The sequence below is a fragment of the Ursus americanus genome, chromosome 22, assembly GCF_024610735.1.
Source record: "Ursus americanus isolate L20-20 chromosome 22, mUrsAme1.1.p, whole genome shotgun sequence".
NCBI lineage: Eukaryota > Metazoa > Chordata > Mammalia > Carnivora > Ursidae > Ursus > Ursus americanus.
In genome coordinates this window covers 41,144,179-41,167,871 of record NC_142148.1, presented here as the reverse complement: position 1 = coordinate 41,167,871, position 23,693 = coordinate 41,144,179, and the positions used below count along the sequence as shown (strand labels likewise).

Genomic DNA, 23,693 nt, shown 5'->3' with positions numbered 1-23,693 from the left:
AGGTGACGGCTTGCCACCCAGGTAACGCTTGTACTTCCTGAATGACGGTCATGGGTCCATGCTGCTGCCTTGGGCTGTGGGCATCACTCAGGCTGTGTTGGGACACGTGGCACAAGGGGCCACCCCCCCTCGCCCCTGCCACCCCTGTCAGAACTCACTGGGCTTTGTCCCTTGCCTCTCTCCTGAGGAGAGCCCTACGGGGCTGGTTACACCCAGTTCGAAAGCTGTCTTTTTCAGCAAAATTCTGTGGCTTGCTCTCGCCACTTACCTGCCTCTTCTGTCTGGGCAGGCCCAGGGAGATGGCCTAGGACTGGTGATGTCCCACGCGGTCTGGGCTGCAGCCCTTCCTCAGGGCCCCTCTTTCTAGAGTAGTCAGAAACGAGGCAGCCTGAGTTTCTGACCTCAGTTGGAGGGACGCAGCCTGGAGCCAAACAGTGAAGTTTGTGTGGTGGGGATGGCAAGAGCAGAAACGAGCCTTTGGATGGTTACTCTTGGTCAATGCTCCGCCAAGGAGAAGAAAAGAAAAAGGCAGGTCTCTGTGGCCTTCCTTGGAGCTCAGTAGCCTTCTGCCCAGAGGACCCCATCATCTCTGTCAGGACTGTCCACACGCAGCCTTCACATGAGCCCGTCTCGGCTTGTTGGTCATTTGCAGGGTGGCTGGAGCCACTCGCCCTGCTCCCAGGAGTTGGCTGTGCTCCTCTCTGCCTCGGCTGGTGGTGTGCCATGGGCCGGGAGCATTTACGCCATGCAAAAGGGCCAGCCCTACAAATCACAGGCCTCCCACCTCCTGAGGGCCAGCTGGCCAGCACACCACTGGTTAAGTCTGTGGTTTCGGGGAGCCATTCTTCCGTATCCTCTTTCTAGACAAAGTGAGAATCCCTGTGAAATTTGTTGCCCCCCCCCCCCCCAAACAAAGTTCAAGTGAGAGGAAGTGGGATGGAGCATTCCCACAGCTGCTCGGCCGTGTGGTTGTCTGGCTGGTTCCTTATGCCTGCCCCCTTGAATTTCGGGTGAACTGGAGGTGTGATGAGTGAGTGGGTGCAGCTTCTGACAGTCACAGTGGCCTGTTTCTTCCCATTCCTGGGGTCTCCGGCCACCGTGGGCAGGGCAGTGGGTGCAAGGAGGGAGTGTACCCCGAGGGAGGCTCCTTAGATGCTGTCCCTTGTGCTGGACACTTACTGCTGCTCTCTCTCTCAGTGGTGGCCGCTTGACAAGATTTCCAAAACCACACTGGCAGCCCACGTGTGGACGCCGTCCCCACGTCCGGATGCATTCCAGCTCTCACCTGGCAGAGTAGCTCCCAGCCTGCCAGCTGCAGGGCTCTGTGAGACACGCAGGGACACCCCCTGGTGCTCCTGACCCATCGAGCTCCGAGGCGTCCAGCCAGGACCCTTCCCCTGACCACACCTCCCTCCCTGCAGCCCGAGAGGACCCTCTTGGGCTTCCGAGTGCCAACGTGTCCTGTGAGGGCCCTCTAAGCTCTGCCAGTGGCTCCTAATCCTCCAACCGGCGCCTGCACCCCTGAGCCCCCACCCCATCCACTCCCCCAACACGTAGCCCTTCGTCGTCACCCCTGGGCCTCTCCTCCTGCTTCTCCCTTAGGCTCAGATGCCTTTCGCTGTGTAATTGGCTGGAAATTTTCTCCTCATTCTTGAAGACTCTTTTGGCCTCTTTCCCTTGAGAAGCTTTCTAGAGCCCCGTTTTCTTCTCCCAGCACCACAGAGGTCATCACTGCGATCATGTGTCATTATAACTGTCCCCCTCAGCCTCGCAGGGCCAGCACACAGCTCAGAGGAAGCCTTCCCAGCCTTGGGTGACATATCTCCCCCAGGGCTCCATGAGGTCAGCTGTAAAATGGGGTTCGTGACCCCCATCTTACCGAGAGAATGGAGTGAGACACCCGCTCATGTCAGAGTGGATGCACAATGGTGGCCGCCTCTCCCGTTCCTATAGATAATCGGTGAAGTGTCCCTTGGCGTGGACCTCATGCTCCTGTGGGCTCTCCCCCTGGCAGGGCCAGGAAGATGATTATGTGAATGGTGAGGCCATGGGGTCCCAGATGGTCTCAGGAAAGGCCGGACACACACCACATCTCTGGTGCCCAGTGGCCACCCCGTCAGCCTAGCTCCTCCCCTAGCCTCTGATTTGCTACCGTCCCAGACCAGGGGGAGACTCTGCCCCTTTGGGATGGGTCTCCCTGGCAGCCCCGGCCTGGAGAGAAGAGGATTTCCCACTTCTCTCTTCTCCTGCTCGGGGACAGAGCCTGGAATCCTATGAGATGCTTGGTCACCGTGGTCACCAAGGCCAGCTGGGCCCATACCAGGTAGTTGTCAGCCTGGCTGGAGGGCTGATGGACAGGGAGCACCTCCAGCCCCAGGGGCCTCTTGGCATCAGCCTTCCTCGAGCTGTCACCCTGCTTCCCATGGCTTCCGGCCATTGCCATTCTTTCAGGAATGACACAGACCCCAGCCAGCCCCTGTTCCTTGATCAGCCCTTCCCACTTTGTGCTCTGCCTCTGCCTAAGGCTTCAGGTCCCCAGGCCCAGCGTCCCGTGTTCGTCATGGGCAGCTGACGCTGAGCAGAGCAGGTGCTCCCTAGGCTGGTAGGGAGGACCGAGCAGCTGTGCTGGAGACCCAGGCCCTCCAGGAGTGGGGCCAACCCCCTAGTCATGGTGCGACGGGCATTGTCTCTTTCCCCACCCCAGGCATCAAGGCTCGTGCCTCTTCGGTCCTGATACAAGCACTCGAGTAGGGCGTTCCGGGGCCTCGATGTCTGGGACCTGGCCTAGCCAGGGTGTCCTCACCCCAGCAGGGCTGAGCCAGTAATCCAGGAGAGCGCAAGACTGTGTGGCGTGTTTACACACCTTCCTGCGTCCGCTACCTTCACGTGGCCAAGGCCTGACATCGAGCCCCCTACCGGTCAGGCTAGAAGGGTTTTCCGGGGACCCCTCGTTGTCTCCTGCCGGCTGTCTGCGGTGGCCGGCTTGGTGTGTCTGGGAAGTCAGGCGGAGGAGTCTCAAGCTCCCAGCCCCGGGTGATGAAGTGATGTCTGGGCTGTGAGGACGTTGGTCCCATCAGGCAAGCTCCCGCCCTCGCTCGCCTAACTGCCCCTCTGCCCTCGGCGCTGTCCTAGGAGCTGGCGGCGGAGAAGGCTAAGGCAGCGGCCGGGGAGGCCAAGGTGAAGAAGCAGCTCGTGGCCCGGGAGCAGGAGATCACAGCCGTGCAGGCTCGCATGCAGGCCAGCTACCGGGAGCACGTGAAGGAGGTGCAGCAGCTGCAGGGCAAGGTGGGCAGCGGCCGCGGGGCCCGGTCAGGGGCGCGTGGGCCCCGGAAGGCGCCGGAGGACGCCAGGGGCTGGGGGCGCGGGCTCCAGAGCCTGGTCTGGGTTTGGACGGAGGGGCTGTTTCATCTGGCCGGCTCTTGTCAGCCCACCGTGCGTGTGTTTCCTGTCAACAACTAGGAAGATAGAAAATAGATTTTAAAGAGCACTTTCTTGAAAACAGCCTGGTTCCAGGTGGCCAGCGCCTTGTCCCGTCTCGGGTGCCGCTGGGTCAAGTTGTCAGCCTCCACAGGACTCCACAGTAACGCTGGCTCCTCTCTCTCCACTCGCGGTTGGGAGGACCCCGTAAAGCAAGAGGCACGAGCTGCCCGAGGCCAGCGGGGGCCACCTGCCCAGCCCGGCCTGGGGCGCTGGAGCCCTGAGCCTCATGCCCTGACCGGTGCTCTGTTCGCGGTGGGCCCCGGCCTCCTCCCCACTGCATGGCTCGGGACGTGCCGCAGGAAATCAGCGGGCAGGAAATGAGGCTTCGTTGGGGCCATCGTAGGCTGCGGCTTGTGGCCCTGTGCTCGGTGTCAGAGCACTTACCCCGGCGACATCAGAGGCAGTGTGCACAGAGCAGGCCTGTGGCTCCGGCTGAGGGCTCGCTGCCCGGAGGCTGGAAACAGGGAGGTGGAGGGGAGAGAGGGGATGTGTGCTGGGGGTCCCCCTGCCTCTGACCTTGGAACTGTGCAGTTTTGAGGGGTCCTTCTCCCCTCATATGGAGAAGGGGTTGCCCTCGGTGTATCCGTCTGTGGGCCGGGACCTCACCGGCCTGGCTGCGGAAGCCGGCTCTCTCTGACGCCCCTCCCTGACTTTTCAGATCCGGACTCTTCAGGAGCAGCTGGAGAACGGCCCCAACACGCAGCTGGCCCGCCTGCAGCAGGAGAACTCCATCCTGAGGGACGCCTTGAACCAAGCCACGAGCCAGGTGGAGAGCAAGTAAGCTCGGCACCCTGTTCAGACCGCATGACGGCCGGTTCCTGGGGCTCCAGAGCTGGGGGGGCTCCCGAGGCCTGCCTGAGGCTGTGCAGGTGCATTCGAGGCTCTTCCTGGACGTGGGGCTGGTGCGGCGGCCTTGCATGGGCCCCCGATGTGAGCACGTGGGGCTGGCGGTGCACTTGCACACCCACCCCGTTGAGGGCTCTGGCCCGACTCTCCATTCCTGTCTGGTGCTGAGTGGCCAAGCCTCCGGTGCGTGGCCAGCATCCTCACACATGGTCAAGCCCCCAGGGAGAGCTGGCGTGCCCCAGCCTGCCAGTGTTCCCATGATCAGAGGCCTCTCGGGTCCGGCTAGTGGCGGCCTCTGGCCTTCCTGGGGAGCAGATACTTCTTCAACGTCTGTCCTCACAGCATTCCGAGAAGAAGCTTTTAGAAACTTCTGATGCTGGCCCAGAATATCAGGAGCTAGCAGACTGTCTGGGATCAGAGTTTGATGGTGTTGCGGGGACCCACAGTAGGCCCGAGCCCCTGGATTCTCCACTGGGGACGGGGGCTCCTGTGCTGGAAGGGACATTTGCCTCAGACGCGCTGGTGGTCAGGAGTAAATACCCCTTCGCAGCACATGGCCCGCCTGGCTTCGAGGGGTTCTTGCTCTCAGCCTTGCCTGTCAGGAGCTCAAGTGCCAGGGGGTCCCAGTTAGCGGGCTGGCCCCAGAGGGCAGCAGTGACCTCACCGAACGCAGGGCCGTGTGGCTTCCTTTGGACTTGCTGATTTGAGCATTACAGTCTCAACAGGCTGGCCCAGAAGAAGCCCGATGCGTTTTCTTTTGATTCACACTTTTTTGCCTTCTCTTGACCTGAAGTCTCCTGAAGGGACTATCTAGGGTTCTGTGTCATCCCCAGAGCGTCCCCGTTTGCCAAGAGGAGCACTGGCATCCTCTTTTAGCTGCAAGTCAGGTGGGGACAGTATTGGCCCAGGAGCTGGACTGGGAAAGGGAGTCTGTGTCCGTGTGTCTGGTTCCCCCCGCCAAACCCCAGGCCAGAGTGTGAGCTAAAGGCCTCCTTCCCCAGGCCAGCCCCTTCTGTCTGGAGGTCCCCTCTGGGTGTGTGTGCGCCCACATCTGGCCTGGCCCGTCAGCAGGCTGGGGGCGTGGGGGGGTGGCTCTGGTTTCCTTAGCAGCTACAAGCAGAAGTTGAACGTGGGCAGGGAGGAACGCTCTGCCTTCCCCTGTCTCGTAGAATCCACTGCGGCCTCCTGGGAAAAGCTGGAAAGCCTGTAGATCTGTCACCCTGAGGTGGCAGCCACTGACTCCCTTCGTGGGAGCTCTGCCCTGTGTGCCCTGCCCAGAGCTCCAGAGCAGTCCCAAGGGGCTGCCCACTGAGACTCCCACCTCTGGCCCTGGGTGCTGGAGTCCAGCCTTTCCTGCAAGCCCTCCCATCTTGAATCTTGGCCTTCTAGAATGTGAGCTGACGGCCCCGCAGGGGGCTTTGGGACGGCCACCCTGATGCAGTGGGGAAAGGCCAGGTGCAGAGAGGTGGGAGCCACCTACCCCGCGACCAGCAGAGCACAGCTGCTCTTGGCCGGCTTCTTGCTTGCATCTGCCTGCGGCCACCTTGCAGGGTGGTGGGCAGTCCGGTCTGTCCCCTTTGTCCGGCCTGGGTCGTCGGTTCTGCCCTGAAGAGGTGTCTTGTGTCCTAGTGAGGGAGGCTGGTGTGCCGGTCACCTCCTCACATTGGGGAAGCTGGGTCTGGAGCGGCCTTTCTTTTCCTTCTAATCGGGTCTCCTTCCTTCACTTCCGGACTTGTCGCTGGTCCTGAGATCCAGCTTTTGCGCAGTGTTGAAGGGTCTGTTTTGTCAAGTGCCTCCACCCCCCACTTCCGGTGACCTCCCAGCCTGGCTGTGGTCCAGTCAGCCGGGAAAGTGGGACACATGGGTTCCAGCTGGCGGCCGCCCGTTCCCACCCCGGCCCTACAGGGTTACCGTGGCCAGTCAGCCTGCATCTGGAGTTTTGTCTGGTCCTAGATTAGCAATGAGGAGAAGGGTGTCTTGCCTTTTCTCTGAATTTCCAGCTGTTTCTGGGCAGGGTTCCCATGGGATACTGTAGTGTACATTTTGCTCTTTGCTCTGTATGGTCCATATTCCGTGCTGATCAAAGAACGTTTTCACCAACACACATCAGAGCCCAACACGACTGATACAGTACAAGAGGCTTCAGTGATGGCTTCAGGACTTGGGCAAGTGTTTGTGGAAGAGCAGGTGCCCCGGAGGGAAGGCTGTCCCGCCAGCCCCCTTCACCCAGAGGCTGCTCTTGGGGCGACTCGAGGCTTCCTCTGTCCGTCAGTGGGGGCTGGTGACTGTGTTGCAGGCAGAACGCCGAGCTGGCCAAGCTCCGGCAGGAGCTCAGCAAGGTCAGCAAGGAGCTGCTGGAGAAGTCGGAGGCCGCACGGCAGGAGGAGCAGCAGCGAAAGGCTCTGGAGACCAAGACGGCTGCCTTCGAGAAGCAGGTCCTACAGCTGCAGGTGAGTCAGGGGAGCCCCCCTCAGTGCCCTGTGCGCTCCGCCCGCCAAGCCCCTTCGCAGAGTGGGGACAGACCAGAGCTTGCTCGGCCGCCTTGGGTCGTCGTTGGCAGCCAGGATTTTGACAGCTGGCGGCGCATGCGCGGCTCGGGCCGGAACCCTTGGCCTGGGCCTCGTCAGTAACAGTGGTGGCTAGGTCGCCCGGGATGGCTGCCTTCAGGGTGGTAAGCGCCGTCCTCCGTGCTTTGCACACATTCACTCAGCTAGTTCTCATCCCAGCCCCGTGAGGTAGGTGCTCCCGGATCTGTAATTACCCGTAAGGAGATCTGAGGCACAGAGAAGTGAAGCAGCTGGTCCCCAGTTCACACAGGGGCGGGGTTGAACCCGTGGGTCTAGCCCCGGAGCTGTTGGCCACCACCTGGGGTGCTGCCGTCTCTGGCTTCGAGGCTGGACGGGTACTCTTCCTTCTCAGCCTCTGACTGGGGCCTGGAAGCTCTTGTCTTCCCAGGAGATTGGCTGTTCTCCCTCAGAGGGAGGAAGGTTGTCCCTCCAAAGTGCCCAGGGGCTTTGCTGCTTGTTGGCCTGATGACTTTTGGATCCCCCAGCTGACCTGTTAGGGAGCAGGATGACTGGGTGTGGGGAGCCTTGATGTCATGCCTGCTGTGCATTTAACTTTTTGGGGTGAGGAGGAAATCCTGGTGGCCCGAAGGGCTCTGGGCCCTTCTTCAGCTCAGTCACAGAAGTTAGGCTGCAGCAGTGGGGCCGTGGGGCTGTCTTGTGGAAGGTGCTAACATGACAGACCTGAGGACTGATGCTCGGGTGTGTACAAGGAACTAAAAAGGAACACGGTTTGGATGGTTTGGGTGGAATGAGATGGATAATTTGATGTGCATTGATTTTCACATAAGGCAGGTCTGCCCCTACCAGTGAGATCAGAACTGCTGAGGTGGGCTTGGCCGTGATTCTGTTTTAAAGGTTTTTGGATAGTTCTGCTTCTAGGGCTAGAACCTCCACTCTGGTCCCCAGCTTGTCACCATTATGTGTGCCATTTTTAAACGACCAAGGCCTCTCACCACTCTTAGCGTCTCCTATCCTCCCAGGCCTTGGGCTCCCATCCCCAGCCTGGGGCCACAGAGACTCCCGTCTCCTCCTGACACCAGAGATTCTGGGAGCGGCCCACCACAGGTGGTGAGGGAGGGCGGGGCAGGTGGCTGCCTCCTCTGCGGTCCTGAGGTTGACCGTGAGGCCCCTGGTGCATACTGGGGATTTCAGAGCCTCAGCGTCCCCATGTGTCACACGGGCATGACCGTGGTACCCGCGTCGTGGGCCGGCTGGGGATTAATCGTGCCGATGCACGCACAGTGCCTAGAATAGGGCTTTCCCGGAAGAAGAGCTCACCAGGTGTGAGCCTGGGAGGGGCCCACGTGGGAAATCACCGAGTTGGACTGGATGTTTAGGCTGCGGGAGGCATCTCCGTGTGTCACACTGAAGTCAAAATAGGGCTTTTTCTTGTTAGCAGTCACACTTCTTCACCTGGGGCCCCTTCCTGAGAACTTACTCGGGCTGGGGGGGCCTCCTGGCGCTCTCAGTGGGCGAACCGACTTCGGAAATCCAGGAGCATTTTATAACGGTCGTTCGGCCGGCTTGGCAGGATGGGAAGAGCTCTCCGTGGTCCTTGGCCTCAGAGCCAGCTGGGGGTCCGGCCTCCTCACGGCCCTCTTGCCTCTGCCCTAGGCGTCTCACAAGGAGAGTGAGGAGGCCCTGCAGAAGCGCCTGGACGAGGTCAGCCGGGAACTGTGCCGCTCCCAGACCAGCCACGCCAGCCTGCGGGCGGACGCCGAGAAGGCCCAGGAGCAGCAGCAGCAGATGGCCGGTAAGGGCGGCCCCTTGGCTGCGGGGCCCCCAGTGGGCCTGCCGGGGTGTGCCTGATGTGGGTCCGCACACCGCCCCGGCCCCGCACCCATAAAGAGGGCCAGCCCTGTTGGCGAGTGAGGCGGCACGGGATCCCTGACTCTGCCCCTCGGGGAGTCGTGAGATGGCGATGGCACCCAGCCAGGTGAAGGGCTGGCCACGGGGGTGGGGGCAGAGCCGCCGGAACCAGGTGCTGGGGGGAGCTGGCGGGCTGGGCCGGGGTGTTGGGGTGCGGAAGGTGCCCCCGGCTGGAGCCTGGCGCTATGGTTCTGGGTGAGCTGCCGCACCCCTGAGGCCTTTGCCGACTTTCTCTGCTGCCTCCTTTTGGACCTTTCTGGCTTTCCTGGCTCACTCAGCCCAAGAGGCCAGGTTTGGAGGGTGGGCCTGTGGTCTCCCTAAGCCTGTAAGTCACCTTCGCGATCAGAAGAGTGCGGCACGGCCCAGGTGGCCGCAGGGGTCGTGGTGAGCCAGGGGGGGATTTGGGAGGTGGTGGGTGTGGAACCCACAGGCCTCGCTGGCCTGTGAGAAGCGGGGGCACGGGGAAGCAGAGCAGCCAGACTAGGAGACTGGGGTGGTTGGCGGGAGTGCTGGGTTCCAGTCGCCTAAGCACAACTCGGCTGATACAAGCCGGTCTCCCAGAGAACAAATGTTTAGCAACTGCAGCTGGAATCCATTTTAGATTTCCAGCATTTTCCCAAGAGTGATCCGAGGGCATAATGTGTCCTGGAGAGCAAAGGCAGAGTGACTGCCTTTATCCATCGGCTAGTAAGATGCCCCAGCGGTCACAACTCTGTCTTACCAGCCAAGGCACAGGGGAGGGAGCCCTGGGAGCTGTGTACAGAGGAGAGGTGGTGGGGGGTGTCCATCCCAGCGTTTCCCGCCCCCACCCACCCTTGCCCTCCTTTCCCCCAGAGCTGCACAGCAAGCTGCAGTCCTCCGAGGCGGAGGTGAAGAGCAAGTGCGAGGAGCTGAGTGGTCTCCATGGGCAGCTCCAAGAGGCCAGGGCCGAGAACTCACAGCTCACGGAGAGAATCCAGTCCATTGAGGCCCTGCTGGAGGCAGGCCAGGCTCGGGACACCCAGGATGCCCAGGTCAGCCTGAGGAGGGGGAGGGAGAAGGCCACAGTCCATCCAGCCAAGTAGAGAGGGCTGAGAGTGGATGGGGCCCTGTCCTGACTACGTGCCACAAGGGGCCAGTCTCGTGATGACCACGGCGCTTTCTGTCTCTCGTTCCAGGCCAGCCAGGCGGAGCAGCAGGCCCGGTAAGTGGAAACGGAGGGCCACAGCCTCGGCACAGGGCAGCCAGGGCTTTCAACGGGGCCACCTCAGAGGCCCTTGCCCTTCACCGCCCCCTCCAGTGGCTCTGAGCACAGGGTGCAGACGTAGGCCGGAAAGAAGGCATCTTTGCAAAGAGCTCCTTGCCTCCTCTTGACTCATCTGTGTGGAGAGTGGCAGATGCCTCAGCCAGGGGCAGAGGGTGGGAGGGTTCTAGACCTTCTGCCTCCTCCCGTCCTTCCATCATCCATCCATGTCTCGGTCGAAGGACTGGCTGGTCGGAGGGTCTCCAAGGCGCGGCTTACACACCCAGATGGAGAACCTGGCAGGGAGGCGGGGGTCACTCGGCGTTTTGCCCAGATTTGTGATGTCGGTGCAGTTGGGAGCTAAATCACAGGATTGTCCGTAAGGTAACTTCACTGCTGGCGGACCTTGTTTTCTCTTGGTGTTGGTGGCCCAGCACCAGGCTGTGCTCAGGGGACTGTTTGTTTGCTGTTGCTAAGGCCGGAGCCTACATCTGGGGGGAATGGCTTGAGTTAGGGGGCTTGGAGTCCCTGGGCCGGCACCGCTGGACCACGCATCCCCAAGCTGATGGCCAGAAGCTTGGAAGCTGGGTCGTGGCTGCCAGGGTCAGGGCTCCGCAGGGTAGCCGCGTGGCAGTGAGGCATGAAGGGCGACCTTCATCCCCATCCAGACGGGCAGATGTGTCCCAGACCGTCCGCTGACAAGGTTCTCTTGTCCTGGCCAGTCCCCTGGCTGGCTGCCAGTGAGTCACACCCCCCCCCCCCCCCCGTGCCGCCTCAGGCCATGGCCCGTGGTTCTTTCTTAACCTCGGGCTCCGTGTTTGGGGGCTGAGGAAGGAGGCCAGAGAGCCCAGAATGCCTCGCGGAAGACTCAGAACCAGCTCTCTGTGTCCCTTTCTCAGGGCGCTGCTTCTAGAAGGCTCAGGGCACTTCGTTTCCGTGGTAGTTATCAGAGAGGAGAGTTTGATTAGGGTGTGGTTGGTTGGTTGGTTTGTTGTTGTTGTTGTCGCTTTCGTATTGTAAGATCTCGTATTGTAAGATCAGATTCCTGGACCACACGGCAAGTGTGCAGGTGCTTAAGTCACCGTGCAAATACGGTTCGTCCTAATATTTTGTGCAGTGCAGATGTGTTTGGCAGAAATCAGTTTTTTAAGTGTCCTTCTGAATTCATCAGAAAACTGTGTCTGGGTCAGGCCATTCTGTTCTGGGTGGAGAGGAGTGATCCAACCCCGATGTTCCAGAACTCAGGCAATGGCCACCAGGGGGGTGATCGCTGGCGTGTCCTTGCCACCTGCCTGCTGCCTCTTCCTCCTCAGGTCTTGTTCTTTTGGGTTTGCTCGTGGGGTGGTTTGCTGCAGGCTGTCCCATGATGCAGGGGGCTTGAGGGAAAGCTGTGAAGGGTCCCAGCACAGCTTCTAGGGTCCCTTGGCCTGAAACCAAGACCCAAGGAGTCAACTGACTTGAAGGCGTTTCCGAAAGCGGGTTTTAGAGTAACGAGGTGAGGCAGTGCCATGGTGGGAGGCCTTTCCCAGGTTGGGTGCACGGGGCAACGAGCAGGCTCAGCCCGCACTTTGTTTGGTTCGACCCTAAGATACGTTAGAATGGTGGTTTTCAAGATGGTTTTGCCCGTGGCCCGTGCGAACAAATACAGATGACTGTGTCTCATCTGGCTGGCAGCGGCTCCCTGAGGCTGGTGGCGGCCCCTCTGGTGGGCGCATCCTCGGGTGGGGACTCTTTCCCGATTTCAAGTCCCAAGTGAATCACTTCTAGACTTTAGATTTCACGTGTTCCTGGGACCTTCCTGTCCTAAAGTTTAGTGCAGAATCCGACATACTGAAGTGTCTGAAGCCTGTTCCTCGGAATGGCTGGTCCCGCTCTAGCGGTGTCAGCCTCTCTCAGGGTGATGAGGGTGGTCGAAGCCCACTGGGCTCTTGAGTGCGGAGAGAAGCATGAAAAGACGGACTGACATCTCCCCCACGCCGTGGCATCTGAGGGTGATCTGGGCCGATTCCCCAGAGCCTGGGCAGAGCCCTGATGGGGGAGCCTTTGGGGTGCAGCAGGGTTAGGTTTTGGACGAAGGATGGTTCTGCTGTACCCGGCGGAGAGCAGAGGTGTCCAGAATCTTGCTGGGGGTGCGGGTGACAGCGCCGCGTGAGTCTCGAGCTCAGTAGTCCTGTGGGAAGGCCCAGCCCATGTCTTTGGAGGGCCCGGTGTGGCCACAGGGAAGGGCCAGCTGACATGTTCTGTGGGGACAGAGCAGGACCAAGTCAAACAGGAGCCACGTGCCGGGTGACAGGGCTCAGTTCACTAGAAGAAAAAGCATCCCCCAAACCCAGCTGTCTGGGTACATCCCTTCCCTGGCCGCTATGGCTGTTCTGACCTCTGCCGTCCCAGTGGCCCGTGTTACCAGGTAGAACTCTGGTGGCCTTTTGGGTCTGCACCCGGGCCCCTGGGCCACTGGGATGAGTGGGGAGGATGGGGTGGGGGCGGTTCTTTGGGCTCCCCTGAAAGCCTGTGCCCTGTGAGATGGTCGGGGGCAGTGGGAGGGGACTGGCCCCAGGTGAGTGGCTCTGGGTGGCTGTCCAGGCAGCAGAAGGGGCACTCCGGAGACAGGGCCTGGGGACACTGCGGGTGCTTGGAGCCCAGCAGTGACGTCCCTCTCTCCCTTCAGCCTCAAGGAGCTGGAGTCCCAGGTGTGGTGCCTGGAGAAGGAGGCCACCGAGCTCAAGGAGGCGGTTGAGCAGCAGAAAGTAAAGAACAACGTGAGTGCTGAGGACGCGGGCGTGAGGCTGGGATCGTGTGAAACCCGCCCCTAACCCCTCAGGAAGGGGCGAGGGTTGGGTGAGGCCTCCTTTCCCCTTGGGTCCACCACATTCCCAGGGCTGACACCCACTGGGTGGACTTGGGGCCTGTGCCCAAGTGTGGCGTCCCCTCCCCCACTCCCAGCCCTTGAGGGGGTCGGAATGTCCTGCTTGGTCTGGGTCACATGGTCACCTTGGAGTGGGGCGGCTGCTGTCAGGAGAAGGGGCTAGAGAAGGCTCTTTCCTCTGCTGGGGGCGGGGGCTGGTAAGGAGGAGCCTTAGCCCCGTCCTCCCTGCCAGGCTGCCTGCCCCTCGCATCTCACACAGCCCTGGCTCGCGGGCAGCTCCATCCGCTCTTCCCCAAGGAGCCCCTCCCGCGCCTCCCTGGGCCCAGCATGGCCAGAGCCACTCAGTGGTGGCACGAGCCTTTCTCTGAGGAGCCAGGCTGACCCTCTCTTCTCTCTGCTTCACACTAGAGCCTCCCTGAAGAGATACCACAGCCACTCCATAGCGGGCTGCCCCAGAGAGGCCCGCAGACACGGGCCAAGAGAAAGGGCATTTGGTCCCTTTGCAGTCTCCCTGTGGGGTCCCAAGTGGGGTCAGGGAGGGTTTTCCCTCCCTGCCGAGCCCGGCCGAGGCAGCTTGTGGGGGATGCGTCGGCAGCTGCCCCCACCTGGCCACTGACCTTTGCCATGTTTCCTCCCAGGATCTCCGAGAGAAGAACTGGAAGGCCATGGAGGCTCTGGCCTCAGCTGAGAGAGCCTGCGAGGAGAAGTTACACTCCCTGACCCAGGCCAAGGTTAGATCCCGTGCTCAGGCTCCCTTGCTGGTTTAGCAAACCACACGAAACACACAAACTGTGTGCAGAGCACCCTTGGCCTTGGCGCCTCAGAGATCCATGCCAGGGGCCCCGAGGCCAGCAGATGGTGTGCCCTGTGCCCCTGCAGCCTCCTCCTTGCCCTCCTCCTCTCTCCTTCCTTTGCTTCCTTTCTCCTTGAGATGAAGGGGGAAACGTACCCTTGGTGCTTTTTCTCAGCTGGGCCCTTTGCCAGCAGGGCACAGAGATAGGCAGTGGGGGCTGTGAGCCCACCTGGCTGGACTGCCTTTGAGTGAGTCCAAGATTGGGCTGTCCTCGTGGACTTTCTTCATGTTGTTTCTCCCCGCTGCCACTTTCTCGGGGCCTCTGAAATCCTGGCCCTGAGGGCTCTGGGATTGATCTTTACAGTAAGTCACGGAGGGAAGGCAGTCTTTAGCAACAAGCCCTTGGTCCCTGGAGCCGGATGAGTCCCGAGCTCTGTGCCACCCAGGTGGGGGGAGTGTGGGTGTCTCTGTGTCCGGGGCCCCCATGTTGCCTCTGGAGCCCCGGGCTGGGAGCCAGCGCTGAGCTCTGGTGGCGGGGGGACGTGGCGGGCGGCGGCCAGTGAGGTCCTCGCCCCCCCCCCCCCCGCCCTGTGTTCCCTCCTTGATGAAAGGCCCCAGGCAGCCAGCCCTCCCCTCGCAGCCTCGCTCATGCAGAAGGAATGTCTGCCCTGTTATTGTGAGCTTTGCAGGGACTTTCATGAGCCTCCCAGGAAGCCTGAGGGTTGTATCAGATGAGGCCCAAGTCGAGTAGGGAGGTGGAAGGCTGGCCTCAGGTCCCGCTGTGGCAGAGATACGGAGACTCTCGCAAGTGACCTGGGAGCCTGTTGGCCTTTCTGTACCAAATGCAGAAGCTGTGATGGGAGGCGTCGCCTGACTGGCTCCCACCTGTCAGCCAGTTGGATAAGAGCTGGCCTCCAGGTCCTCTGGCCCTTGCCTTGGACTCATGTGACCCGGGGGCCTGACGGGGGTCATGAGGTCAAGGATCCATAGCAGGCCGCCGGCATTGTCTGCATCGCTGGACGAGCCGAAAAGGGTCCACTTCTGAAACTCGAGTCCAGATCACATGGGTGCTGTGGTCAGGCTGGCCGTCTGTCTGTCACACATTCCAGAACGCCGCTCGAAGGCCCTAATGCAGTCGGAGTTCTGGTGTCCCCCTCAGGTGTCCAGCCGTGACACGATCACGGCGGGCCAGCAGCAGGCTCAGTCTGCCGGCGACAGGTTGTTTTAGCCAGAAAGCTCCCCGGGGTCTGGGGAGGGGTGTTACGTGTCCCGGGGGACGCGTGTGCTGTGCTGGGCTTCGCTTTATAGCCCCTTCCATCCTTCGTCCGTCCCTTGCTTGCATTTTGTGCAGGAGCCTTAAGGAGGACGGGTGGGATCTGGCCCAGCACAGCCCAGCCAGGGAGAGCCAGACTTCAGGGGAGACATGGCCCCCACTAAGCCCGTACCCCTTCTGGGTGAGGTCCCCGCTTGGCGGAGCGGGGGTGCTGATCCTTGCCCCTCCTGGGCTGCTGGCTGCCAGGAGCCCTGTGTGGTGGCTGTTGGGAGAGGCACCTCTCCTCTGCCTCCTCCCTGGCCCCCACGGTGGCTTGGTCGTCCACACATGTGCAAGCACGCGTACACTTGCACGCACGCACATGCACACGCTCGTGTGGAGAGCTCTCAAATGGAGAACAGATCATGGGTGGGCTCCTGCTGGGAGGTATCGGACGAGCCTCGCCTGCCACGTGGGCTAGCTGGCCATCTCCCTCCAGCTGCGCGGAGATCTCTTAAAACTGAGCCAGCGCAGGCCGAGGCGGCCAGAACCCGCTGCCGAGGCTGAGCCCCACCCCAGCGCCCCCAACAGCCCCGTCCGGCCTCCCGCCTTCTGCATTGAGCTTGTCCCTCCCCCGAAGAGCTGAGGTGGGGACCAGGCATCTGCAGCCGTTCCCTGGGGCTGCCCTGAAGCGCACGCTGAACGCCGCCCTCCCCTCTCCTCCAGGAGGAATCGGAGAGGCAGCTCAGCCTGACCGAGACGCAGACCAGGGAGGCCCTGTCCACTCTGCTGCCGGCGCTCTCAAGCTCTGCGCCCCAGGTAGGGGGGGGGCGGCTCCCGGGGGACCCCGCTGCCCAGAGGAAATGTCCCTGGGCCCCACCTCGCACGTGTCTTTGCAGAGTTACACCGAGTGGCTGCAGGAGCTCCGAGAGAAGGGCCCCGAGCTGCTGCAGCAGCCGCCAGCTAGCACAGAGCCCTCGTCGGTGAGCACGGCTGCTGACACCCCCCTCACTGGGCCTCCGCTGTCCCTTTTGCTGGCCCCTGGCCCCGGGAGAGGAGGGTGCCCGGAGTTGTGTCCTTGGGCAGTGGGGCGAAACCTTTGTGTTTGGCTAACCAGAGCCCTGTTCTGCCCTCAGGACCTGGCGTCCAAGCTGCGGGAGGCTGAGGAGACCCAGAACAATCTGCAGGCCGAATGTGACCAGTACCGCACCATCCTGGCTGAGACGGTAGGGCTCTTACGGGGGTCCCTCGGGGCTGCCGGGAAGGAGTTTACTGAGCCTGCAGGCCGGAGGCCTTGGGAAGAGAGCCCTGGGTTCACACGCTGGCTCTGTGTGACCTTTGGCAAGTCACGGCCCCTCCCTGGGCCCCATTTCTCTGGCTGAGCGGTAAAGGGGATGAGCGAGGTGCTCAGGCCATCACTGCTTCTGCGCGGAGGAGAGGCCTGGGTTGCGGGTTTGGGGCTGGCTCTTCGGGGGTTGGGGGTGCAGAGACAGTCATGACGTGGAACAGACTGGGAAAGGAAGAGGTGAGCGTTTGGCTGGTGGCTGGCTTGAAGCCACCCTGTCTGTGACTTCAGGAGCCATGCTAGGTCCAGCCCTCCTGCCTGACCCCATCCCGTGCTCCTCGCCCTGGGCCACTGAGGTCAGCACTGGGGGCAAACCCAACAGAGATGAGAGTCCTAATGGCCTCCCTTGTGGGGCCCGCAGTCTTCATTCACACACTGGCCAGCGACCCCACTCCGGGACTGACCCACCGTCTTCCCCCCGTGACACTGACGGAATCAGAGCGGCCATCCCAGAGGAACCAGGGGACAGGAGGCTGCAGCTGCGTTCATGGGGGGCAGGGTCTCCGGGGAGGGGCCCTGCCTCAGCGTCCTGTTCCCGCAGGAGGGCATGCTCAGAGACCTGCAGAAGAGTGTGGAGGACGAGGAGCAGGTGTGGAAGGCCAAAGTGAGCGCCACGGAGGAGGAGCTCCAGCAGGTACAGGAGGGGCCCAAGGCTCTGTCCCAGGGGCCATGACACAGGTGTCGCTCCGGGGGGTCCCCCTTCCCTAGGAATTCAGGCATAACTTACCAGAAACGGACAGCTAGGTCAGAATTGTATCAAAACCAGGGGGAAAGCCGATGGGAGTCCCATGGGTCTCTTGGGAGACAGAGGCGAGTTTCCTGGGTTTTGGTGATGCGCCATCAAGGGCGACAGTCTCGAGATCTCCCCTCCCCCCAAGGAAGAGGCTGCTGGTCACACATGAGGAGTTGGGTGGGCACCAGTGGGCTTCCTGGGAGGGGGCCCGCCCTGCTTGGGTCCTGGGACCGTCCCCTTCCAGGGGCTTGCGTTTGACTGGACCTTCCCCTTGGCTTGGCAGTCACGGGTCACAGTGAAACATCTCGAAGACATTGTAGAGAAGCTAAAAGGAGAACTTGAAAGTTCAGAGCAGGTAGGTGCAGGGCTCTGCTCAGAGAGCCATTCTCTTTCTCACAGAGGCCCCTGTAGTTACTTTTCCCTCGTGGACTGCATGTCTTGAGAGAGGCGAAGGGGTCTTGTCAGTCCTGCTTTTCCTTCATGAGAGCCGCCCGCAGGCTGAGTGGCCCGAGGCAGCCGTGGGCCTGTACGGAACGCCGAGCCCCATGCCCCAGTGCACGGCGGCTTCTGCAGTGGCCGCGTCGCAGGCCGGGAGCGAGGTGGCCCCAGAGCTGTCTGCCGACACCCCGTCAGCCCTGGCTTCCTGGAGGGTGCCCCTGGCATCCACCCGGACAGCAAATTGAAAAGCTCTCCTCTCCTCCCCTGCTGAGGCTGAGCACACGTCTGGGCCCGGGAGTGCTGGAGTCTGGGAAGGTGTTTCACTGCCAGGGACTCGTCTCTGCCGGTCCTTGGCTGGCCCGTTGCCGACAGGCCGTGGATGGTGTCCCAGCCCTTACCCCTGGGCAGCCAGACTGCTGCCTGTCTGTTCCCTGTGGTCACTGCCTCCTGCGGACCCGCTCGAGGCCTCTGACACGTGCGTGCGTGTGTGTGTGTCCAGGTGAGGGAGCACACCTCCCATCTGGAGGCAGAGCTGGAGAAGCACATGGTGGCCGCCAGCGCCGAGTGCCAGAACTACGCCAAGGAGGTGGCGGGGGTGAGTCTGCCCAGTGGGGTGTCCAGCCGCTCCGCGTGCCTCCTTCGCCCTTGGCTCTCACTCACCTGAGCGGAGTCTGGGTTCTCAGGCTTCGGCCCTGGCCTCGGGCCAGCTGAGCCGAGGAGGTGTGGCGGGGGGCAGAGTGCAGAAAGCCAGCCCCACGGGCCGGGAGAATTCTCTCCCTGGCCCGGGGACACCGTTTCGGGGGCAGACGAGTTTAAATCTGCTACTGTGTTTGGCCAGAAGCAGAAAGCACAAGCCTGCCCCACCCCCATGCTGGTTTGGTCTCAGACTTTTGGCCTGTTTTACCAGACAGTCCGTAAAGGAAAGTCCAAGGCAGCCACGTAGTGGATTCTGTCTTCCGAAGTCTTCAAGAAAGACAGTTCTGGAAGGCCAAGGAGCCCCCGCCATGGCTGCTCTGCTCCGTGATGTTGTCAGGCGGTGGGTTACAGGGACGTGTCGTGTTCGCTTGTCTGTTGTGCTAACGCATAGGAACTGGTTTTCTCCCTTCCCTGTCACCTGGGCCCGTTTCCTCTCCAAGTTGAGGCAGCTTTTATTAGAATCTCAGTCTCAGCTGGATGCAGCCAAGAGTGAAGCCCAGAAACAAAGCGATGAGCTCGCCCTGGTGAGTGAGCGTGGAGAGAAGCGGGCATGTGCCAGGGTGTGGGTGTGCGTGTGCATGCATGTGCGTGTGTGTGCGTGGTTAACTGGCCAGTCGTGCTTCTCCACCCCGTCAAAGGTAACACGGCCTGGTGGCAGGGAGGTGTGCGCCGATCCAGCATTAGGGGCAGGCTTGACGGGCCCTGCTGGAGGGGCTCCAAGCTGGGGCGGGGTGGGGGGGGTGGCTGTCGGGACCAACACTGGGAGCTCGGGGCCGGGGCTCCAGGCGGCGCAGCTCCCTGTGAGCCCTGTGGCTCAGATCAGTTCAGTCAAACCTGCGGCCGTGCACGGAGGCCTGCTGTACCCTGGGGCGGGGGGCAGACGGGGGTGCCGTGCTGGCAGAGGTGCGGGGCTCCTGCCGTTCCAGGTGGCCTCAGGTCCTTCTAGCTGTCTGCTTTGGTGGCTGACCCGCTCCCTGCCCCCTGGCCAGGTCAGCCGGGCCTCACGGAGATAGGCCTCCCCCCATCAGCATGAGCGCCGGGGCTGCGGCCACCAGCAGTCGCCTGTGAGGCCACAGCCTGTGCTGCTGGATCTGCAGCCTTTCTTAAAATCCTGAATTCATCGTTCCCACTTAGAAATTGGCAGATTTTGAAGACAAACACACGCCTGATTTATGAAGAGCCAGCAGGTCTGGTCCGGGGCGCGGGCACTCCCCCGGCAGCCGCCGAGCCACGAGCAGCCCCTGCACAGGGGCACATGCTCCGCCCCCCCCCCCCCAGCACACCCCGGCTTATTCAGGCCTTGCTGGGGAGCGGGCATTATCTGGGCCCAGTCACCTGAGCCACTCCCCAAAGCCCTGGCCTAAGCTGGGTCTGGGTGACAGGGCCTGGGGGTGCTGCCCAAGTGGAGGTCACGTGCAGAGAAAACCCGTGAATTTCTCATCATTACAGGCCTGTGCATTTTGGTGTCACCTTTGGGGGGCTGCTGTTGGGAGGGAGGGAAGCCGGAGGGCAGGCCTTGGGATGTGCCTCTTGGAGGGGGTCTGAGACCACCCGTGCCCCCCAGGGAGCTTGTACCAAGGGTCCACCCCGATCCCCTGACTAGAACCTTTACCAGAGCTTCATGGGTGCTGCTGCTGCTGCTTCAGATCCGAGGCCCCGGGGCGTGGGGGTCCCCAGATGTGTCCCCTGCCCCCAGCAGTGGCGCTCTGCTGTGAGAGAACCTTGTTAGGCAGGTGTCCTCTCATCATCTTTTCTAGACCCTAAAGAGGGCTCTGGACAGTGGACTGCAACTGGAAGGGATCGGGACCCAGCCGGTGCTGTTTGGGCCGAGCCCGTCCGCTGCCTCTCACTTCCTTTTCGGTTCCTTAGCTCTGTGTGCGCTGTGTCCGTCAGCAGTCACCTTGCTCCTGGGAGGAGCTCCACGGCTGGCCTTGGAGCAGAGCACAGGGATGGCCCCTAGGCCTCAGTCTGGCTCCAGTGAGGGGTCAGGGTTGCCAAACCAGGTCTCCCCTGGGGCTCCAGCCGTCGGAAGCACCTGCTGTCCTCCTGAGGGGGTTTGTGCGTATGTGTGCGCGCGCGCGTGTACACGCGGTGGCCACGTGTGTACGCGCGGTGGCCACGTGTCCAGCTGTGATTGGCACAAACCCCCACCCCTCCCTGTTTCAGGTCAGGCAGCAGTTGAGTGAGATGAAGAGCCACGTAGAGGATGGTGACGTAGCTGGGTCCCCAGCTGCCCCCCCAGCAGAGCAGGACCCCATCGAGGTTAGGGCGGTGAGCTGGTCCCCAGATGTCTGTCACTAACAGCCCGTGTGGGCCCCCACCTGCCTAACTGGAGCACAAGGGCCAGATGGTGGCAGGCGTCTGTTCCAGCTGAACATTGGCTGCTTGCGGCCTCCACCGCCTGCTCTGCACCCCCACTCTGCCCAGCTAGGGGCCCCCCAGGTTCTGAGGAAGCCCCAGAGCAGAGGGCAGGGCAGTGGCCAGGTAGAGAGGTGTCAGGCGCTGGATCCTAACCCTGTGTGCGGGAGGGCTGAAGGGGGAGTGAGGGCGGCTGGGCCTGTGGCTGGGGAGTCTGGCCTCCCGCTGTGGCCCTTGCTGGGCTGTCCGTAGCAGGGCGCTTGCTCCCCAGACTTGGGCCCCAGGTAACTGTGGTTGAGCACCCTCGCCGGGAGGCAGGGGCCTGTCCCCAGAGGAGCAGCGGTGGGGATGGAGTTGTGGGGCATCCTTGTCCTGTGTGGCTCTTGCTGAAGGCGGCTCGGGTCAGCAGAGGTCCTAGTAGCATCTCTTTTCAGTCCCCCAGCTCTGTCCCTGGGGCTGAGGCACCATCTCCCCAGAGGGGGAGCTTTGGGAGAGGCTGTCCGCTGGCCGGCGGCAGCCAGAGGCAGGCAGAGGCTGAGGAAGCACTAGGTGCAGCCAGAAGGTGGAGCGCGCCCAGCGGCCGTGGTCCCCGAGGGGTCCCTCCCCAGTTCCCACAGTCTGTGTGTGGTGTTTCCACGCAGCTGAAGACGCAGCTGGAGCGGACGGAAGCCACCCTGGAGGGCGAGCAGGCGCTGCGGCAGAAGCTCACGGCCGAGTTCGAGGAGGTCAGGCCCTGCTCCTGGAGCTCCCCCGTGTGCCAGGGCCCGTGGGGTGTGGGCCAGGAGTCTGCTGGGCGGTCCGGCCTCGGCCCCCCACCCCCCGCCCCTGCCTTGAACCCCCGTCCCTTCCTGCTGGGCGTCCCGTGGCGGAGCCGCAGGGGTGTCGGGCCTCCCGCTCATGCCCCCCTGCCGTCTCCCCACCAAGGCTCAGAGCTCAGCGTGTCGGCTCCAGGCAGAGCTGGAGAAGCTCCGCAGCGTGGGGCCCCTCGACTCTTCAGAAGCAGAGGAGGTCACGCAGCTGAAGGTAGAAGTGGGGGGGGGGGGGAGTCAGGAAAGAAGGGTCCCCCGGGCCGGCTCTCGCCACCAGCTTCCCGTGGTCATTGTCTGGGGTGGGGGTGGGAGGGGCAGCCCTCTCGAGGCCCCTTGAGCAGGGTCCGGCCTCATTTGGTAGAGATGGGGGGTGGTGGGATCCCTAAACCCCCAAGGTCACACCGGGCAACCACCAGTGTGGCTGTGTCCATGAAGAAAGACTGGAAGTTCAGTTCCTCTGTCACACTAGTCCCAGTGCACCAGGACCTCCCCAGTGTCACAGGGGTCCTGGCAGTGCTGGTAGCGGGGCACCGACCCCCGTCTGGGTGAGCAGGAGACCACAGCCTCACGCTTCTGGAGGACTCCAGTTCGCGGGCAGCGGGGCCCCACGGGCAGAGCAGGTGGTCTTTCTGCTGTGTGCCACGAGATGGCTCAACCCCTTGGCCCCTCTGACCCCCAGGAGAGACTAGAAAAAGAAAAGAAATTAACCAGTGACCTGGGACGCGCTGCCACCAAATTACAGGAGCTTTTGAAGACAACCCAGGAACAGCTGGCGAAGGAGCGAGAGACCATGAAGAAGTTGCAGGAGCAGCTGGACAAAACAGTGAGTGTCTTGGCTCCGCCCAAGGCCTTGGCGTCCCCAGCCCCTGGAGGTGGGCCCTCCCCCGGGGGTGGGGGGGAGAGCAGTGTGTGGGAGGCCCCAGGACTCCTGGGGTGCCAGGGAGATAGGAGACCCAGGCCTGGGGGCGGGACTTAGTGGGAACATGCAGCCCAGCACCCACCCTTCTGTCGCTGCCCTTGGTGGGCAGTGCCTCTTGGACCCCCACTGCCAGCTAGGTCCTCGCTCTGTGCAGCCTGGGTACCAGGGGCCTCACCCAAACTCAGGGAGCTCCCTCTCCTGTCAGCTCCCACCAGCCCCTGGAGTCCACTGTGGTTCTCCAGACTTGCCGGGCTGCGTGTTCTCTGTAGGGACGGGAGTGGTGTGGGGTTATTAATCCCAAGGGGGACTGGAGGTACCTAGGAGTTAGGCTCCTTGGCTCCAGCCTCTCCACCCCCCTGCCCACCTTTGTTCACAGGAGGATGGTAGCAGCTCAAAGGAGGGCACATCTGTCTGAGTCTCCTCTTCAGGAAAAGAAGTTACTGTTCAACTTACCAAAATGCCTTACACATTCCTTACAAATAAATCAACCAACCAACACAGCGTTATCCAGGCCCAACCTCCAGTAGCTCTGAGAGAAGCCATTAGAGACGAGAGTCTCTTAGAATCACAGAAATAGATCTTCCAGACCCCCAGTTTGTAAAAGAACCTTTGTCACATTTGATAAACACTATTTCCCAGGACCAGCCCTGGACCACCACCGAGCAGACGCCAAAGCCCTTACCAGCTCTGTGCCAGCCCCCAGGGTATGCGTGGGGGAGGCCGGGACCTCTGGGCATCTGTGTGTCAGTCAGTGCAATTGTTTTCTTTCCCTGGGTTGGGGGTCAGGAGGCGGGCGGACCCGGGGATGAGTCTCAAAGGCTGTGGAGCGGACTGGAGGGTCACAGCCCAGCCCAGCAAGGCAGCAGCCCCTCACCCCTGGGAGAAGTTGCCGGCAAGAACGGATGTGTGACCTCCTGGATGTTAATGCCATTAAAACCAACATTGTCGCCCGGCGCTTTTGGTCTCGTCTGATCTGCTGGGGCTCCCCGACCTTGCCGCTAGGCCCAGGACAAGGAACAAAGAGGGGATGGCTCCCTCGGGGACGGAACAAGTGTGCTGCTTGCTTTCCCTGAAGTCAGGAGATGAGCGGCCGTCTTGGGGCTTCCGGGCCCTCCCCGGCCTGTCTCCTGGTCGTGGCACCTGGGAGCCGGGTGTGCGGACCACTGCCCCCACCCTTGAGGATCTGAGGTTGCCCGAGCAGGCCGTGGGTGACGTGGGCGGTTGTGTGAGGTGAGCTCGGTGAACGAACAAGGGGCCTCTGTCCTCCCAGGGGGCGTGGACACTCGTCTGTGCCTCAAGAGGGTGGCCCACAGCTGGAGCAGCCGGCTCCGACCAGCCCTGATCCTCAGACCCCGTGCCCGCGGTGGCCCGGGACAGTGTGGTCCTTGGGCCAAGAGGCTTGGGCGCCTTTGTGACTTGAGCAACACCTGGATCAAGGGGTCGAGTCACAGGATGGGTGGGACCAACCCAGGAACAGAAGGGGAATGTGAGCAGCCCGGG

General features: G+C 62.1%; 1 protein-coding gene across 3 annotated transcripts in view; it reads left to right on the top strand.

The window, feature by feature from the left end:
* The window catches only part of RRBP1 (ribosome binding protein 1), a 62,289-nt gene extending 39,142 nt beyond the window's left edge, over positions 1-23,147 (top strand). For 2 of the 3 annotated variants that reach the window (XM_087853761.1, XM_045809444.2), the window contains exons 5-24: positions 3,133-3,285; positions 4,139-4,257; positions 6,623-6,776; positions 8,508-8,646; positions 9,597-9,775; positions 9,920-9,945; positions 12,653-12,743; positions 13,489-13,581; positions 15,622-15,714; positions 15,795-15,878; positions 16,032-16,121; positions 16,782-16,874; positions 17,257-17,328; positions 17,911-18,006; positions 18,548-18,631; positions 20,274-20,369; positions 21,107-21,190; positions 21,390-21,488; positions 21,954-22,097; positions 22,570-23,147. In XM_087853761.1, coding sequence (XP_087709887.1) covers positions 3,133-3,285; positions 4,139-4,257; positions 6,623-6,776; positions 8,508-8,646; positions 9,597-9,775; positions 9,920-9,945; positions 12,653-12,743; positions 13,489-13,581; positions 15,622-15,714; positions 15,795-15,878; positions 16,032-16,121; positions 16,782-16,874; positions 17,257-17,328; positions 17,911-18,006; positions 18,548-18,631; positions 20,274-20,369; positions 21,107-21,190; positions 21,390-21,488; positions 21,954-22,097; positions 22,570-22,608 — 2,028 coding nt within the window. In that variant the 3' untranslated portion in view covers positions 22,609-23,147. The remainder of the gene's footprint in view (positions 1-3,132; positions 3,286-4,138; positions 4,258-6,622; positions 6,777-8,507; positions 8,647-9,596; positions 9,776-9,919; positions 9,946-12,652; positions 12,744-13,488; positions 13,582-15,621; positions 15,715-15,794; positions 15,879-16,031; positions 16,122-16,781; positions 16,875-17,256; positions 17,329-17,910; positions 18,007-18,547; positions 18,632-20,273; positions 20,370-21,106; positions 21,191-21,389; positions 21,489-21,953; positions 22,098-22,569) is intronic. The other variant, XM_087853762.1, reaches the window with a different exon arrangement.
* Positions 23,148-23,693: the final 546 nt, after the last annotated feature.